Genomic DNA, 16803 nt, shown 5'->3' with positions numbered 1-16803 from the left:
TCTGGTAGTTGATAAAATTAACTATTTCTGTGCGCTTTTCCGGTGGTCCTACTGAATGGGCATTGAATAATGCAATACACAGAGGTATCTCTTGGATAGTTGACACAAAGGTTGACGAATTAATTGGGATTTGAATTATGTTATCTAAATTAACGGTCGAACTGTTTTTAAATTGTTGAGCCGAAATAAGGGAGATAACTGGAATTCTTCTTCCTGTTCTACGCCGGCCAGCTTTGAAACAACGTTTTTTTTTTTCCCGCTTCTGTTTACATTTAGGTAATGATGAATGTAGTCCTAGTTCGTTTAGGCTAGAGCACAATGTAGTGTGGAGAGCCAAAGATTGATCATTTAAAGCAATTAATGAGGGTCCATCTTAGCATAAACGGGTTGACTGGCGAGTATCACGTGATGGTGATTTGTTCAAATACAGTGGAGCAAGACAGCTGAGAAAAAGTCTAATTGTTCTCATTTCCAAAACAAGGAGATGAAGAAACACATACGAATTTAACAGCCAATACATAATGAACACAATAACGTAGATTGAAACAGGCAACAAGCACAAATATCATGAAAACGGCACTAAAAAAACGGAACAGCTGCTTCAAGCCGGTTAAGCGATAGCAGCCATCATGTTTTTCAAACATAGAGAAATATAAAGAACTTATTCTAATAAGTACTCTGACTATTGGTCCATGATTTATAGAATAGTATGGATGTGATGACTTTTGTCAGCGGTCATTTCATATTCTCTTTTAAAAACTTGTCTTATGCATCTTTTAGTGCATTTTGTGTGATTTATTTAGTATCGACTTAATATACAAGCTATACAGGTCATAGAGATATTCAGATCTGACATTTCAGTAACGTGTGTAATTTTCTAGAATTTAATTACACATACCTTTAAATGGTGAGTAATAAAATGGTTCATCATTATATACACTTTATTTCCGGTCTCATATGTCCATTTTTCTTGGAAGATCAGTATTTACAAGCCCCGAGAATACATACGGCAAAAATCAAGGTTAAATAAGGTAGAAATGTCTGGAAGAGGTCAACCAAACTGTGATCCAGTAGAGACATGATTGAATGCCGTGCGCTTGCCTTGAGATCAGTGTATGACTGTCAGATATAATAAGTATACGGTAATACGCAATAACTGAACGTGAAACAGAGGAGTAAAATTAATTTCTTAAAGAGCGTTATATTTTACTGAACATGGATTGTCGAGGGGGTTGGGGGTCCCCTGTGTCTCAGCTGTCTTAAATAGACGCGGACATCCAGGAAAGAATGACTTTAATATTAAACCTAATGAGCATGAAAATAAACAAAACAATTATTGATATTAATTTGCTTTACAAATTCTGTTCATTAAAAAAAATATTCTATTTTATTTGTATTTGTTGTAATTTACTCGCTTAAAATCAGAATAAATCATTCCATTGCATACTTTGTTTCCATTGCGCTAAAGTTTTATACTATAAAAAAAAATTAACCAACGAACATTATTTCATGAGTGATCATTTCCATCTGTATAATATTTTAGACAAGAAAATGCAACATAAATATATTCAAACTATATTTCTTAACATGAAAAGGTATTTCTTAATATACTACAGAGCGAGAACATAAGATAAAAGATAAGAAAGTTCTATTACGTTTGCAGATAGCCAGTCACTGTCATATGAAACACATTTTAAATTAAGTTAAAAATATTAAAATAACCGATACAATATTTAACCATATTTCGAGATAAAGATCTCTTGATAAAATTTACTAACTTAAGAAATCTCCATTGCCTATAGTGATTTTCACTGCGCAGCATGGGAGACTTTTTGTAAATTTGCACTATTATTTAGCGCAAGTATTCATTTTTATGTTTTGATGTCTGATTATCACCAGAAATAATATTTAGTTAAAATAGTGATGAAACAGTGTTAATATACAATTTGTTGATTTCCATTTTGTATTTTACGTCGATTGCGTTTCATTTTTCCTTTGTGTAATTTAGTCATACCGCCATTTGTGCGTTGTCCCAAGAATTAGGATGAATCAAAGGGAAGCAATTCTAAATTAGCGGGAAAACAAATTTATGAATACGGATGTAATCCTATTCTAACTAATTGAAGAAGACAGAAGAAAATGGAAGAATTTGTAAGAAAACTTGTGGCTACATCGGATTTAAGGTGATATACATTCCAAAGTTAAGCAGTCTTTAAAAAAAATCCAGAGTACGATTTGTATTTTGACCTATGTACGGTACAGTCCAGTAAAGTTCAAGTTAACGATAAGCACAATCCACATTGACTGGAACCACAAGTTGCTTAAATATATACAAAATGCCCAGAGAATAAATCCTCTGTCTGGTTAATAACCCGTTTCATGCTTCTAAGGATCACCTGTTTCCGAGGATAAATCGTGGAATCCTCAGTTTTGATCCGCTTGAGCACTAGTACTATAATGTAAGACACAGCGCATGTTGGTTTTGTTTTAGTGCTATGTCTTACTATCCGAATAACGGCCTAGTATAGCCGTTTTGTTTTAGTGCTATGTCTTACTATCCAAATAACGGCCTAGTATAGCGTGTTCCGTTGTCATTGACATCGGAACGAATAGTCAAAGTTTCAGGAATATCTCACATTTGGCTGCATATATCGACACTCTTCCACTAATTTATGTGTAACTAATATACTTTCTGTGCTGTCTTTATCCTGGCGGAATGAAAATATGACACTAGCAAATGGACGCATTTTCGTGTTCCGTTGACATACATTTGAATTTGGTGCAATGTGATGGTAGTCGAGGTTGCTGAAGTATGTTTAAGAAAGTTAATGTGACGGATATGTTTCTTGAATGAAACGAAACGATGCTTTACAGTTCCAATAGGCATAATATATTATTATTCCGTTAGTTAAAGAATATTTCAACTTAACCCAATTTCGGCATTCCCAGCTTTCATCACTTTCCAGTCAGCTGAAACATAGTCCAGTGAAACTTGAAAACGGGTCCATTTCTTTTGTGAGAATTTGAATTTATTAGAGAAAAGACAGAGCAAGTAAAATCTGACTAAAACATTAGGACTTTTTAGAAAGGTGGCGTTATTTTAATTGCCAGTTGTGTGAGATATTCCTGAAAATTTTACTTTTGTTACAATGTTAGTTAACATCAAAACACACTACACAGCGCTGTTAATTAGGCGGTATTACCCTGATGCCCAAAACAAATATCAGCATCAAGGTCATACATGTAGAACTACTATAGCACATACTTAAACATATTCAATAATATAATCCTTTTAAACAGTCCTACCAAGTAAGATGCCTCCCCTGATGTCATTGGTTCTGTTTTTTTAAGGCTCCATCTTACTGCCTAAATAATGGCACTGCGAAGTATGTTCCGAGGTTGACTAACATCAGAACAAGAAAAATACAATTTTCAGGAACACTCATGGCAGCATGTATTGACGCTTTTCTGCAAGTTAAAGTCATAGTGATTTTTTCTTATGAATTAAATTCTCACACAAGAAATGGACATGTTTTCAAGTTCTGTTAACCTAAATTTTATTCCGAGTTTCCTCTGACCCATACCACCCAATTTTTGATATTTGGACATTGATGTTGGGGTGTCAGGTCAGAGTCCATTACCTGTTGAAAAGTTGGAATTAGCCAACACCATTTGGTGTCAGCATGGAGTAGCCGCTTGCTAGTGATTGGATGGTCCTGGTGTTCAAACATCTCTGCTGGATTCTCTGAGCGCATCCTGGTCAGAACCAGCAACCAAACTTTGGGCGTAAGTTGTGGCCATATGCCTATTAACATTCGTAGAGTGATCATGTGACAGCAGGTATAAAAAAAATCAGATGTTTTAAAATGTCGCATGAATGCATCAAACTTATTCCAGCAATTGATTTTGTCCACCAAGGACAAGTTCAGGTACACATAAAGTTTGCAAAATGCTATATATGAGGTTGGTCAGAGTATATTCGGGAAGTGCGCCAGAAAGAGAACATAGCTCAAAGAATATTTGTTAGACTCAGGCCCAGGGCTGGTGCATAGCTGCCAACCCTCATGATTTTGGCATGAATTTTATGACATTTTCAGCAATTCACACAGCATGCAAAAAATCACGAATTCCTCAATTCTCAATTATTTTAAATCTTTAATAAAATAACTGATTTCCCGTTAAGTGCTAGTCATGATACCGGCAGTTGCCACAATGGTCCAGTACTACTGGTTGATATATTAGTGGAACTATAGCTGATCGGTACAGTTGGCCCAGTAGCAAGCATTTTAGCATATTTTAATGTATATGTATAAGAGTAATTTTATAAATGCTTTTGAGAGAAACTACGGCCTAACCGGAAATTTGTTCTGCGCATGCACCACAAACACTGATTTGAATTACCATTTGGCACCGCATCTTGAAAATGTCTTCACCAACAAGGAAAAGAAATGTATTGCACAAAAAGTGAAGTTTTATATGGAATATACCAAAAACTGCCCGTGCATTCAACCATCAAAACACAAATATACATCATGCTTTTTGCACGCAGTGTGCCACAAATTTTAGCATTGGGCATGGTGGCAGAGACAATGTGAAGAAGCACGTTGGTAGCAAAAAGCACACAGAGGTTGGGAAAATTAAGAACTCACAGCAGATTTCAGCTCTGGAATATTTTAATCCATCAACAGAAGACCTGCAAGCTACCAATGCTGAAGCATTGTTTGTGAGTTTTCTTGTTGAACATAATCTACCTGTATCAGCTGGAGACCATGCTAAACATTTGTTCCAACAAATATTCCCGGACTCGAAGATCGCTTCACGAATTCATGTCAAAATTCACTAATTTTTATCCCTGTTTTCACTAATTGTGAGCCTGGAGGGTTGGCAACTATGCTGGTGACTTAAATAGTATCCCAAGCACCGACTCCAATTTCCATATGCCCAAAATTAGAAACAAAATTTTATTAAATTGACTTGTGTGATGATTTGGATAATGAAAAATGTTATCAATATTTTTTTCCAGGTCCCAAGGTCATCCATTGTCTAATTGCACTAAGAATGACCTTACTCAGTGGATCAACAGTGTTTATGTTCACGTCTTGATTGATATGATTGCTGCTTTTCACTTTTAATTTTGTTAATTGGTGCCGCGTAATTTGTTTCAGCACTATTTCATTACACTAGAATAAGCATGTGCATGGGCAGCAGAATCATTATTCATTCCACGTAACTCTAAAACACCTGGAACAACACAATAGCAATTAAACAAGACCATTAAAGGACTGTTCTAGTGGTTAGAGTGTCCGTCTCGGAAGCAGGAGGTCATGGGTTCGAACCCGGGTGTAGTCATACCAAAGACTTACAAAAATGGTACTAACAACTGCTTTGCTAGGTGCTCAGCATTGGGAGGTTAGTGTTAGGACTGGTCAGCCTGGTGTCAGGATAATGTGACTGGGTGGGATGTCATAGTGATATAACTGAATTTTTTTTAAAGCTGTGTTAAAAATCCTAACACACACACACACACACAAGAACATTAAAAAAATATAAAAATCCTCAACGCAAGCATTTTTGCCAATCTCAGCAACAATGACATGAGCCAACAAAACATTTGATCTGTTTATAATACCACCAACAAAAAAATCCTACATTTGGACTATGCTCTCCAGATTACATCAGTAAGGTAAGTAATTAACAGCTTGTTGTGTATACATATGGGCCTTAAATCCCATTATGTGGCCACGCATCGTCGCACGGATTGCAGAGCTGCCAACCCTCACGATTTTGGCATGAATTTTGTGACTTTTTCAGGGATTCACGCCGCAAGAAAAAAGTTCACAAATTCTCCAATTCTTGGTTATTTTAAATCTTTAATAAAATAACTGGTTTCCTGTTAAGCGCTAGTCATTATATTGGCAGTTGCCAAAATGGCCCGGTAGCAAGCAATTTAGCCTATTTTAATCTATATATAAAAGTAGTTTTTCAAACGCTTTTGAGAGAAACTGGGGCCTAACCGGAATTTTGCTCCGCGCATGCGTCATCAACACTGATTTGAATTACTGTTCGGCATCGTATGTAAGATCGTGAAAATGGCTTCACCACCAAGGAAAAAGAAATGTATTGCTTGAAGTTTAATTTGGAATATGCCAAAAATTGGCCTTGCATTCTGCCATTAAACATTGATATACATCATGCTTTTTGCACACAGTGAGCCACAAATTTTAGTATTTAGCATGGTGGCAGAGACGATGTGAAAAAGCATATCGGTTGCAAAAAAAACATGTAGAAGTTGGGAAAATTAAGAATTTGCAGGTTTCAGTTCTGGAATATTTTAAGCCATTGATGGAAGACTGCAAGCTACCATCGCTGAAGCATTATTTGTGAGCTTTCTTGTTGAACACAATCTACCTTTATCAGCTGGAGAACATGCTAAACATTTGTTCCGACAATGTTCCCGGACTCGAAGATCGCTTCCAAATTTTCCTGTGGAAGAACCAGAAGTGCTGCAGCTCCTGTGCATTCCTCACAGCAACAGAGACAGTGAAAGAGTATTTTCTCTAGTGAGGAAAAATAAAACAGACTTAGGGCCTCCTTAGGTGCAGAAAATTTGTCAGTAATTTTAGTCACCAAGATCAACCAGCGGGCAAGAAGTCTGAACTGAATCATATTTTGGAGCTAAATTATCAAAAGGACATTACCCATGAGCAGTGAACAAATATACATAATAAACATGCGGAACAGTTTCCAAACTTGTTCCAGCTGGCTAAACTAGCTGTGTATATTTAAATTTACTATCAAGCAGTTGAGGAAGTTCAAGTCTGCCCCAGTGTCATGTCTTGATATATGACCACAAGAACAAGTGAAGTTTATGAATACCATAATAAATAGAGATGCAGATATATTTCTGCATGCATGTAGTGTTTTAGTTTTATATTGCGATCTTGATATCATGTAGTATTGACGGTCATAATGGATGGAGTTATTATCATGGTATTTTTCACTAATTCATGTCCAAATTCACTAAATTTTATCTCTGTTTTCACTAATTGTGAGCCTGGAAGGTTGGCAGCTGTGAGATTGCAACAATTGATCAGACAATTCCGGTACCTACAACTGGTTGTAGTTGGTTTTTGGTACATACATATCGAAAACAGTATCTTAAAATCATATATACATGTATGTTACAGCCATGTGAGCACTAGTTATAGTAACCCAAGCAGTCTGTTCTGATTCATAGGTTACTTGCTTCACTTTGTATGCAAAGTTTAGAGCTTTTGATAGGTGTATCGTAAGTAGAAATCTTCATAAGAGTACATGGGGATAAGTATTAATAATATACTAGTCTTCAAACATCTTGAAAATAAATTAACACATTTCATCAACATGGCAGAAATTTCTCAGGCAAATTAGATTTTTTTTTAAGTCAACAAGCCTGATTGGCACCTCACTTTAAATACAGCAGGGACCTGATCTGAAATTTGAAGGGTCCCATTAATTCAGGTTATCAGATTTTTTGAGCGCTGGAGAAGGTTGGCTTCAGCAATCTCGGTAAACTATTGCTACCAAATATTCAGGAGGTTGCATTCACACCCGCTAAAGGATGAACATGTGTACATGGCATTGACATTATGGAAGATTTATCTGGGTATTTTTTTGGGAGAGCTTACCCATTTCACTTACAGCAAAATGCCTGGGAAGTGTGTTCAACTCCATTTGATAATTGGAGTTAAGAATTTAAAGAACTGTTGAACCTAGTGTATCTTATTTGCTGTGTAATCTAGAGGAGTTTATTTTGTTCTTCATACAGAGATCCAAATTCCTTCGTTTTTCTTAGAAATTAAGTGTTATTCTCCTAAGATTTGTTTCTTTTACTCTGTTATAATAATATAAAGTCTCAAGACTACTGCACAAATATTAGGAATCCCCTTGTCAGGAAATTACAACATTCTCACTAATCCTCTGAATGGCCTTTGAGAAATATACCTAAAGTGCATTGGGCATTCGGGACCTTTGAAAAAATTGGATCAAGTCCATGAAAAGACCTTGAATTTTGTCACAACAAAGGTATATGAACCCCGACTTAGTTCTTGAACATTGAGGAGTGTTTTGTATTGCCTGGACATTTTATTTACTCATTAGCTTACAGGTAGAAGAACAAGTGCAATTTAAACAATGAATAGTAACACGGATTTAGATTCACACAGATTATGTCTTTTTTGGAGTAAATCAATGCAAGGTGAATTCTAATGTACAATCAGGACGATTTATCGCCAAATTTGATCCAAAATAGGAATAAAATGGGGATATATGTTTTCATTATCTTCTGAAGAAATGTAGGGACATTAGAAATTTATTTAATTTAGTGTACTATAAAAGGTCTTTATATTTTTAACATTTTTGCAAATCCCCAAAAGTTTGGAAAATCGTGATTTAAATATTTAAAAAGTTTTTGGTGTGATATTTTATGGTTTATGAGACCGCTCAGGTGCCATCAGTGGCTAGAGCATCCTCCTCGGATGCTGGAGGTTGTGGGTTTGATCCCTGGCTGAGTCATACCAAAGACTTATAAAAATGGTACTAACAGCTGCCTCGCTTGGCACTCAGCATTAAGAGGATAGTGTTGCCACTGGTCAGCCTGGTGTCAGGATAATGTGACTGGGTGGGACATCATGCTACATATCTGTGGCATGGTGCCCCAGTGCTTAGACATCACTATAAACTGCCACATTGCAGACATTGTAGTGACATGACTAAAATTGTTAAAGCTATGTGAAAAATCCGAATCACATACACACACACAAACGGTTTAAGAGTTGAAAAAGAAAACAAAAACATAAATATGTAATACTGAGGCTAAATAAAAAAAAAGATAGCAGTTCTCCTTAAAATACATAATTCAAAATATCTTGATCATCGCTGCTTATAGCCTTATCAATGTTCAGATCAATTTAATAAATACTCTAGCTGTAAAATTATGAAGTGAATGTATTTATTTGATCAAAATACCACTATCAGAACAAGTGATTTAAGAAATTGAAACGTCAGCAGAGCTTATGCTAGTGAAAAATCTTATTTTGGAGCTAAATTATCAAAAGGACATTACCCATAAGCAGTGAACAAATATACATAATTAACATGCGGAACAGTTTCCAAACTTGTTCCAGCTGGCTAAACTAACTATGTATATGCCCCATCAGCAGGGGCGTCTCAGCATAGAACAATATTTATACACTGGTGAGGAACAGTTTAAGCTTTAAAAAAAATAAACAGTTTAATGTGTATACAACTAGAGGTAACATCTTTTAAAGATCTTGATCTCATTAGGACTCATAACAGAGTGTAGCTGATGAAAGATAGATGGATATTGTTAGATATAAAGTGATCTATGGCCATTTCCTGATCCCGTCTTTTTGTTTTACTCCTCCCCTCCTTTTTTTTTTCTTTCTTTGTAACAAGTGGGTAACCCCACCTCCATTACATAAAATCCTGGCAGCACCTCTGTAGTAAAAGCACTAGAGTTGCAGCTGGAGAAGTATGTATTGAAGCTAGAAGGCAAAAGTTCACATCTGGGTTACAGTGATGACTTTCTTTTTAAATATCATTTTTCTTTTGTATTACATTTATTTCTGTATTTTTGTTGTTGTTGTTGGTATTTGTTTCTTGTATCTAAATTAGTAACTGAAGCAGAGCATTTGATACCATGAGTAGTCACTGAAAACTGGTCACTGAAAAGTCATTGAATTTCAGCTCTCCTGATCTGTATTAACCCTGTTTCATGGATTATTTCATTAAGTTTTGTGTTGTGCTAGTGATTATTCATTTTAATTTCATTGGATTTTGTTTGATTTTACATTCTTGGACGTGATCATTTTGTGTGCCTGTGTGGATGTGATATTTAAATAATGCCTGGACATTGTGTTCACAACCCATGTGGGAAGTAGCTGATGACTCCAAGCCTGGATAGGTTCTTCCAAACTTAAGAATTAAGCATCATGTCAGCTATGCAGGTCAATAAACTTGTCAGATTATTAGGTCTGGAAATTTTTATTTTTTGGTCTGGAAAAGGTCTTAAGTCTTTTTTTAAATTTATGGCAGGAACTCTGCCTCCTGCCTCCAAAGCAGATGCTCTAACTAATTCGCCGCAGAAGCAGTTGCAAAATAAAAACTAAAATCAAGTAGGGATAAATCCATTAAAGTGCAAAATATGAAGTTGCTAAACATTCGCTAATAAAAATTAATGGAATGCAATGTCACGTGAGGTCATCACCATTAAGCATGGTGGTAAAGATCTAGTAAGTGATCATATCTGAAGCATAATGTTTCAAAACACGTGCAGTATTTGGCAAAGAAATATGTTTCAGCTTAAGTGATATGTTTATTGAAAATGATTTGTACTATTCTTAAAAATGTAAAATTTCAAAGTTGCATTACTTACACTGCAGTGACAATATTTACATTTGTAGTTCAAGTTCGTATAGTAATAATCTAAGTGTTTTATTTCAGTAAATAATACAAATCAATTTTAAAGTTGCTTGAAAACTTATTTATGTCAAGGAAATTCACTCCAAAAAATGGCAACATATTTAGTATATAATCTTATCCTTATTAATTTTATCTGGCTTATTTTCATGCTGCTTTGGAAGTAAATGAATTAAAAATTAATAACACAATCATAAATAATTATTGTTTAGAAGTATACTGTTGTGCATAATACTTTTAAAGTTCTGCTTTGTGCGTCATATGGAATTTTGATCAGTGATGTCTGTTAATGTAAACATGTAAATACATGCTTAATATATGAGATGATAATTATCTGAAACCGTTGTTTTTGTATTTCTTTATTATTACATTTGTGTATCCCCACCCCACCCCTCGTTCAGCCCAATGAGATTTTGATGGGTCACTCAAGTGTCTGAAAGATGGAGACGATAAATCATTATTTTGGGGACAAGCCAACCTTATAGTGTATATTTTCAAACTTTAAAACAATGCAGACTGTGGTTCATTGCTTCCTATACAAGAAAAATAAGATACATCAAAGCCCAAAAGCTGGTGGGTTCTCCACCCATATTCTAGAATTTTTATTTTTGGATATACTTTTCAATTTCAGTTCCTTTTATTTGTTCCTTCAAGCCATCAACGGGACATGCTTTTTTACATACCTTTATGCAAACAGACATCTTGTAATTGCCATCAATTGTTTCCATATTCAGCTTATCGTACGCCCGACCACAAAAACATCTTTACCCACATAAGTTTTGTCTATATTTCGGGAAAGGAATAAAATTAATTCCTACATTTAGACCATCTGGATATTTATAATCAGAATGACAAGGCTCCTACTGACTTCATTTCACCATTATCGATTGAGAAATCAACAAATCATTGCAAAAATTGTAAATAATTGTAAATAATTATCATAATCAATTCATTATTGCCACAAGCAGCTTGTCGGAGGAAAATGGTAGATGTAAGCAGTGCATGGAGATGCGTCTAATTTATGCTTGCTGATTGGTTAATTGATCAGCATGATTGACAAGTGGCGATAGGTCAGTTCAAGGAGTGATGATGACAGGATTGTATCTTAAGGGAGACCTCCCCCTTTGTGATAGATAAAAATGATTGGTGGAAGAAATGATCTTAGATCAATATTTATCCAAACTTCAATATCTGTCTCTCTTTCTTCCTGCTCCAGTTTCTTATAGCTCAACTGTAGTCAACATCTTTGACAGATGTCACTTCTAGGCATATAAGCATTAATCTGTTAATTATGAGCATACTGTGCTCCTATTCTTTCTATCAGTATTGTTCTGTGTTTCTTTTTGGAGGGGCATATACGTAGCTAGCTTTGTCAGCTTGAATGTTTGGAAACTGATCTTTGTGACTGTTATGTGAGTAGTTCTCCAAAATTGGTGACTGCCATGATGGACTGATGTCAAAAATTGAAATTAAAATGTTGTTGTTGCATTTATGTTTATTAGAGGGCCCAATGCACATAGACTTTCATGTAGAAATGGAAAATCAGTGAGTGAATTCGTTTTCACATAGTTTGAACTTGAAGAAAATGGGTGCTAGGATGTCACGTGTGTTACAGTGTGACATAAAGTACTTTGAACTTACAAAGCATGACCACAGTTTAAGACCTTTGTTATAAATTCAAATAGTACAAAAATAGAAACAAAGATATAAAAGCAAAATTGTCAATATCTATGTTTAACATTTCATGCGATCAACAAAAAATTGTCACACTGTAACACACAGGACATTTGTGTTCAGCCTTTACAATGGAGCCTTATTTAGAGGAAAAGATGATATTATTACATGATATGAAGTTTTCCCATGTTTAGCCACATTCAGTATGGTGGCTGGTGTCAGTGTTACAATTTTCCATAGATCACAGATTTTATCTTTTGGATATATCTTCTCCAAAATAGGATTTTTCACTAACAAACAACCTTTGTTAAATCAGCAGTTTACTAACTACTATGCCAAATTTCTCATCTGTTCCAAACTGCTGTATTTAGTCTATCAATGCTTGTGCAGACAGAGGTATTGAAATAAATATCTTTACTTCTTTAGTTAATTTTTTTAACCTTTATTTTATTCAATTTATCTTAACCCTGATATGGATAAATGGATATGGTTTTGTAGCATATGATCCACAGGGTGAATTAGATTAATTAAAAGACGTGCAAATTATTATACCTTTAAATTGTATTTTAATTAGGCTCAGTATTCTGCCCTTTGTACATTTAATTTTGAAATACCACTAAAAGGGTCATGCCGGCTATTGTTTGTCCATCCAGCATGTAGATCTGACTCGTATTTAACACCATTTTGGGCTCAAAATCACTTACTTGTGTCTCCACTGACACTTTCCCAGGGCCCTGAGTGGCCGAGTGGTCTAAAGCGCTCACCATTCTAGATCACTGCCATCTCACCTCTGTCTGCGTGGGTTCAAGTCCAAGGCTCGGCCAGCATGGGTACGTGGGAAAGCCTGCCAGTAGTTTCTTGTGGGTCGGTGGTTCTTCCCTTGGTTTTCCAGGGTTCTTCCTCCACCAGTTATACTGGCCGCCATGTATAGCCTATCTTGTGCTGAAAAATGGCATTAAACCCTAGAACAACAAACACTTTCCCAGCTCCAATAATCTGATATACTTCATACCTTTTAAAAGTCATTGTCATCATTACTATCATCAGCAAATATTTGCCAAACAAAATTGTAATGAACCCCGCCGGGAATCAGACATTTTGGATTTTCTAGGTAGCCAGCATTTTAAACATACATTGGTAAAACTTTCTTCATGAATGGTTCAAACTATGCTATAATTTTTATTCCTGGGCACATTGTTTTAATCGAATTCATTTTCACAACCATTCATGTCTTGCTAGAAGAACCCAGATTTGAAATAGTTGCTGCCTGAAAAATGGTTGTCTTGACAAGAACGGTTAAATAAAAATGATATTTCACTAAGCACATTTTTATATGTGGTACTTTCAAAAACAAATTTGCATTAACTTGTAGGCAGCAAGTGGTTATTCTCAGATAATCTTTGTTGTTTTCGCTAATAAACATGAGCGCCTGTGACTGCAAATGCTGTTTCAGATGGATTATAATTTTACAGAATAACAAAGCAACAGATAATAATTATTCGTGACTGCTGAAACACGTGAACGGTCAGTATCATTTTGAATCTATTCTCTGTCTCTTGTGTCAATATGTGTATCATTTCAGCAAAAGTATTGATTCATTGATATATAAATGAATCATTTCATACCTAGCGGCCAGTATAAATGGTGGAAGCATGTGATCGATGCATGAGGAACCAGTTGCCTGGGCTACTAAACATAAAAAGTGCTCACATGGTTTTAACATCATGTGACTTTAAATACTGGTTTCGATATTTATCTGCCAGAAACTAATCAGAACCTGCCTAGTGGGTACAGGAACTGTTCCATCAATTGTTACAACCCGTGCAGTGATCTGTGGCTATCTAATGGGATTAACGTTAGTGTCTATACAGGACAAGCTGTTAATTGATTGCCTAATGGGATTAACTATAGTTTGTATACAGAACAAGCTGTTAATTGATTGCCTAATGGGATTAACGATAGTGTTTATACAGGACATGCTATTAATCGATTGCCTAATGGGATTAAAGATAGTGTCTATACAGGACAAGCTGTTAATTGATTGCCTAATGGGATTTATGATAGTGTCTATACAGGACATGCTATTAATTGATTGTCTAATGGGATTTATGATAGTGTTTATACAGGACAAGCTGTTAATTGATTGCCTAATGAGATTAACGATAGTGTGTATACATGACAAGCTGTTAATTGATTGCTTGATTGATGTAATCTGAAGAGTTTAGGCCAAATGATGGATGTTTCTTTATAGTTATTGTAAGTAAAAAGGGGATCAAATGTGGTCATGTTGCTCTTCGAGTCGTTGATATAAAAATCGGCAGTCCTTTGGTGGAGTTGAGATAAAATGGAAAGATTGACTAAAAATTATTTCAGCAAATACTTGAGTAATTTTGTATTTCACTGGCCATATTTAATTGCTATATTATTAATCAAGATATTTCAAGTTAAAGTTTAATGAATAATAATTCAACTGTCCCTTGCTCATGATACAAGATTGTATGAAACACTGGTTAAACATATTAAAGTAGCAACTTAGAATATCATCAAAAGTGTCAACAGAAACTGAGAAAGAAAGACAGTTTTAGAATAATTAGACAATGGATGGAGGATAACAAAATGCTTTATGTGAAATCCTTTGAGATCCAGTAAGCACACAAGTTTGTTTAATACGATTTTGTTTTTGTCTTTTAATATTTTAATTGTAGCAATTGCTAGGTTGTAAATAATAATTAAAAAAATGTGCAGTGTTAGACATATAGATTTTTTAGGTTTGGACTTGTGGAATAGGGTCAGGGCATATGAATTTTTTTTTTAACTCAACAGCCCTGGGCCTGTGTCTAAAAAATTTATATTCTTTGAGCTCTGATGTTGGAAGAGACAGTATGCTCCACATAGTGAGCGCCAACAATGCGTAGTCACCCTAAAATCTCGTTTCTTTTCAGTAGGCCCAAAAAGCAAAGTTCACTTGCCATGCCATGATGTCATGCAATCCTCTCCTCTAGTGTCAGTGCAGTGCACTAATAATCAAAGTAAAACGTTGAATTTTGTCTCGGCTTCGATTCAGATTGGAATATAGAAAGTTAGAACATTATGTTTTATGCTTATTGGTAATTTGATGATCATAAGTGTCAGAAATTACAATGCTATATTTGGAATTCCTATATAATCCACAGATGATCATTGGAAAAAATGGGTGAAAAATATAACTTGCAGTCCAGTAGGAAGCATATTAGACTAACAGTGTTTTCATGCCCATTACTTAAAACATTAACAATTTTATAAAAAATTTCATCCAGTAAAAATGTATTTTTTTCTTTTCTTTAAAAACTTATTTTATTACTGCTGGGGTGGGGATGGGACTGACCTGGCAAGATCAATTTTTTTTTTTTACCTGTCAATCCCTAATGGAAAAAAAAACCCAAGCTTGTACCCAGAGATGGTTTCTGGTTTTCAACTGTAGCCTAATTTAGAAGTTGCTGCAACTACATTATGGAACAAGGTAAAGTTAGTAAAGATGTAATAATTTTATGAAGTTTTCGTAGTAATTCAGTTCAAGTGTATTCATCAGACATGCAAGGTATGCAAAAAAAGTTTAATGTGAGAATTTTGAACATTATAAATTTGAAACTAATTACATCAATATGGTCCTATTTTTGCTGGAGAGAAATGTCATTTCACCCTAATATTCAAGTCCAGCAAGAACCCTGTACTAGACTACAAATTTGGGGTGAAGCGACTTTTTCATCCAGTCTGCTTGTAAAAACAGGTGAAGTGGTGGAAAATACGAATAAATGAGTTTGAGGTCAGATTTTCTAATGGCAAAATAAGCTTGTCAGCAACTGGTGTTTGCTAGTTTTGTGAGTTCAATATTATTAAAATGCAAAAATGAATATGTTTCATACTTTATCAAATTATTAAAAACTTCCTGTTTTAAATCTGGAAAAACTTTGCTCTTTTAAAAGCATTTTATGGCAACCATACAAATAGTTAACTGTTTCCAAAAATAGATGAGTAATACCCCTCAAAGTCAAATAATCTCATTCCATTCTATTTTAGGTGAAATATACAATTGCTCAAGGAACCATTGATGATAACTAATTCCCAGATGTCATTGTGATGTAACAAAACAAATTCAATGTCTTATTTGTATTCTTGCTTCTGTTGGTGAAATGGGCACACTGTTTTGGATGGATTAAAATTACAACAAGCCAAAATTCAAAGCAAAGAATGATGTTGAGTCCTATCATCACTAATAGTATATCTTGCAATAAATAATCATCCATTAGAAAATGTTAAACATGAAAGGCTTGTAGGTGTGTCTGTAGATAATAATTTATTATGGAATGACCATATTGATAAGCTTTGTAAAACACTGTCATCCAAAATTGCCCTTCTCAGCAGAATCAAGAAATATTTACCTATGGAAACTCGCAATCTATACTACAAGTCATATATTCTTCCAACAATGGATTATTGTTCTAATGTATGGGGAAACTGCTAAATCTGAGCTTGACAGGATTTATAAACTTCAGAAACGAGCAGCACATGTAATTTTAGATGCATCTGTTGATCATCCCTCAAAAGCATTATTTACAGAACTCAGATGGTTCACAATATATGACAGGATAGATTTTCACAAGGCAGTTCTTT

General features: G+C 34.9%; 1 protein-coding gene across 1 annotated transcript in view; it reads left to right on the top strand.

Moving 5' to 3' along the window:
- Positions 1-2070: 2070 nt before the first annotated feature.
- Positions 2071-16803, top strand: part of LOC149777533 (uncharacterized) — a 52106-nt gene continuing 37373 nt past the window's right edge. Inside the window, exon 1 of the mRNA XM_089942125.1 lies at positions 2071-2183. Coding sequence (XP_089798251.1) covers positions 2140-2183 — 44 coding nt within the window. The 5' untranslated portion in view covers positions 2071-2139. The remainder of the gene's footprint in view (positions 2184-16803) is intronic.

The sequence above is a fragment of the Sinohyriopsis cumingii genome, chromosome 18, assembly GCF_028554795.1.
Source record: "Sinohyriopsis cumingii isolate HCF-2022 chromosome 18, ASM2855479v2, whole genome shotgun sequence".
Classification (NCBI taxonomy): Eukaryota; Metazoa; Mollusca; class Bivalvia; order Unionida; family Unionidae; genus Sinohyriopsis; species Sinohyriopsis cumingii.
This window is presented reverse-complemented; position numbering and strand designations above follow the sequence as displayed.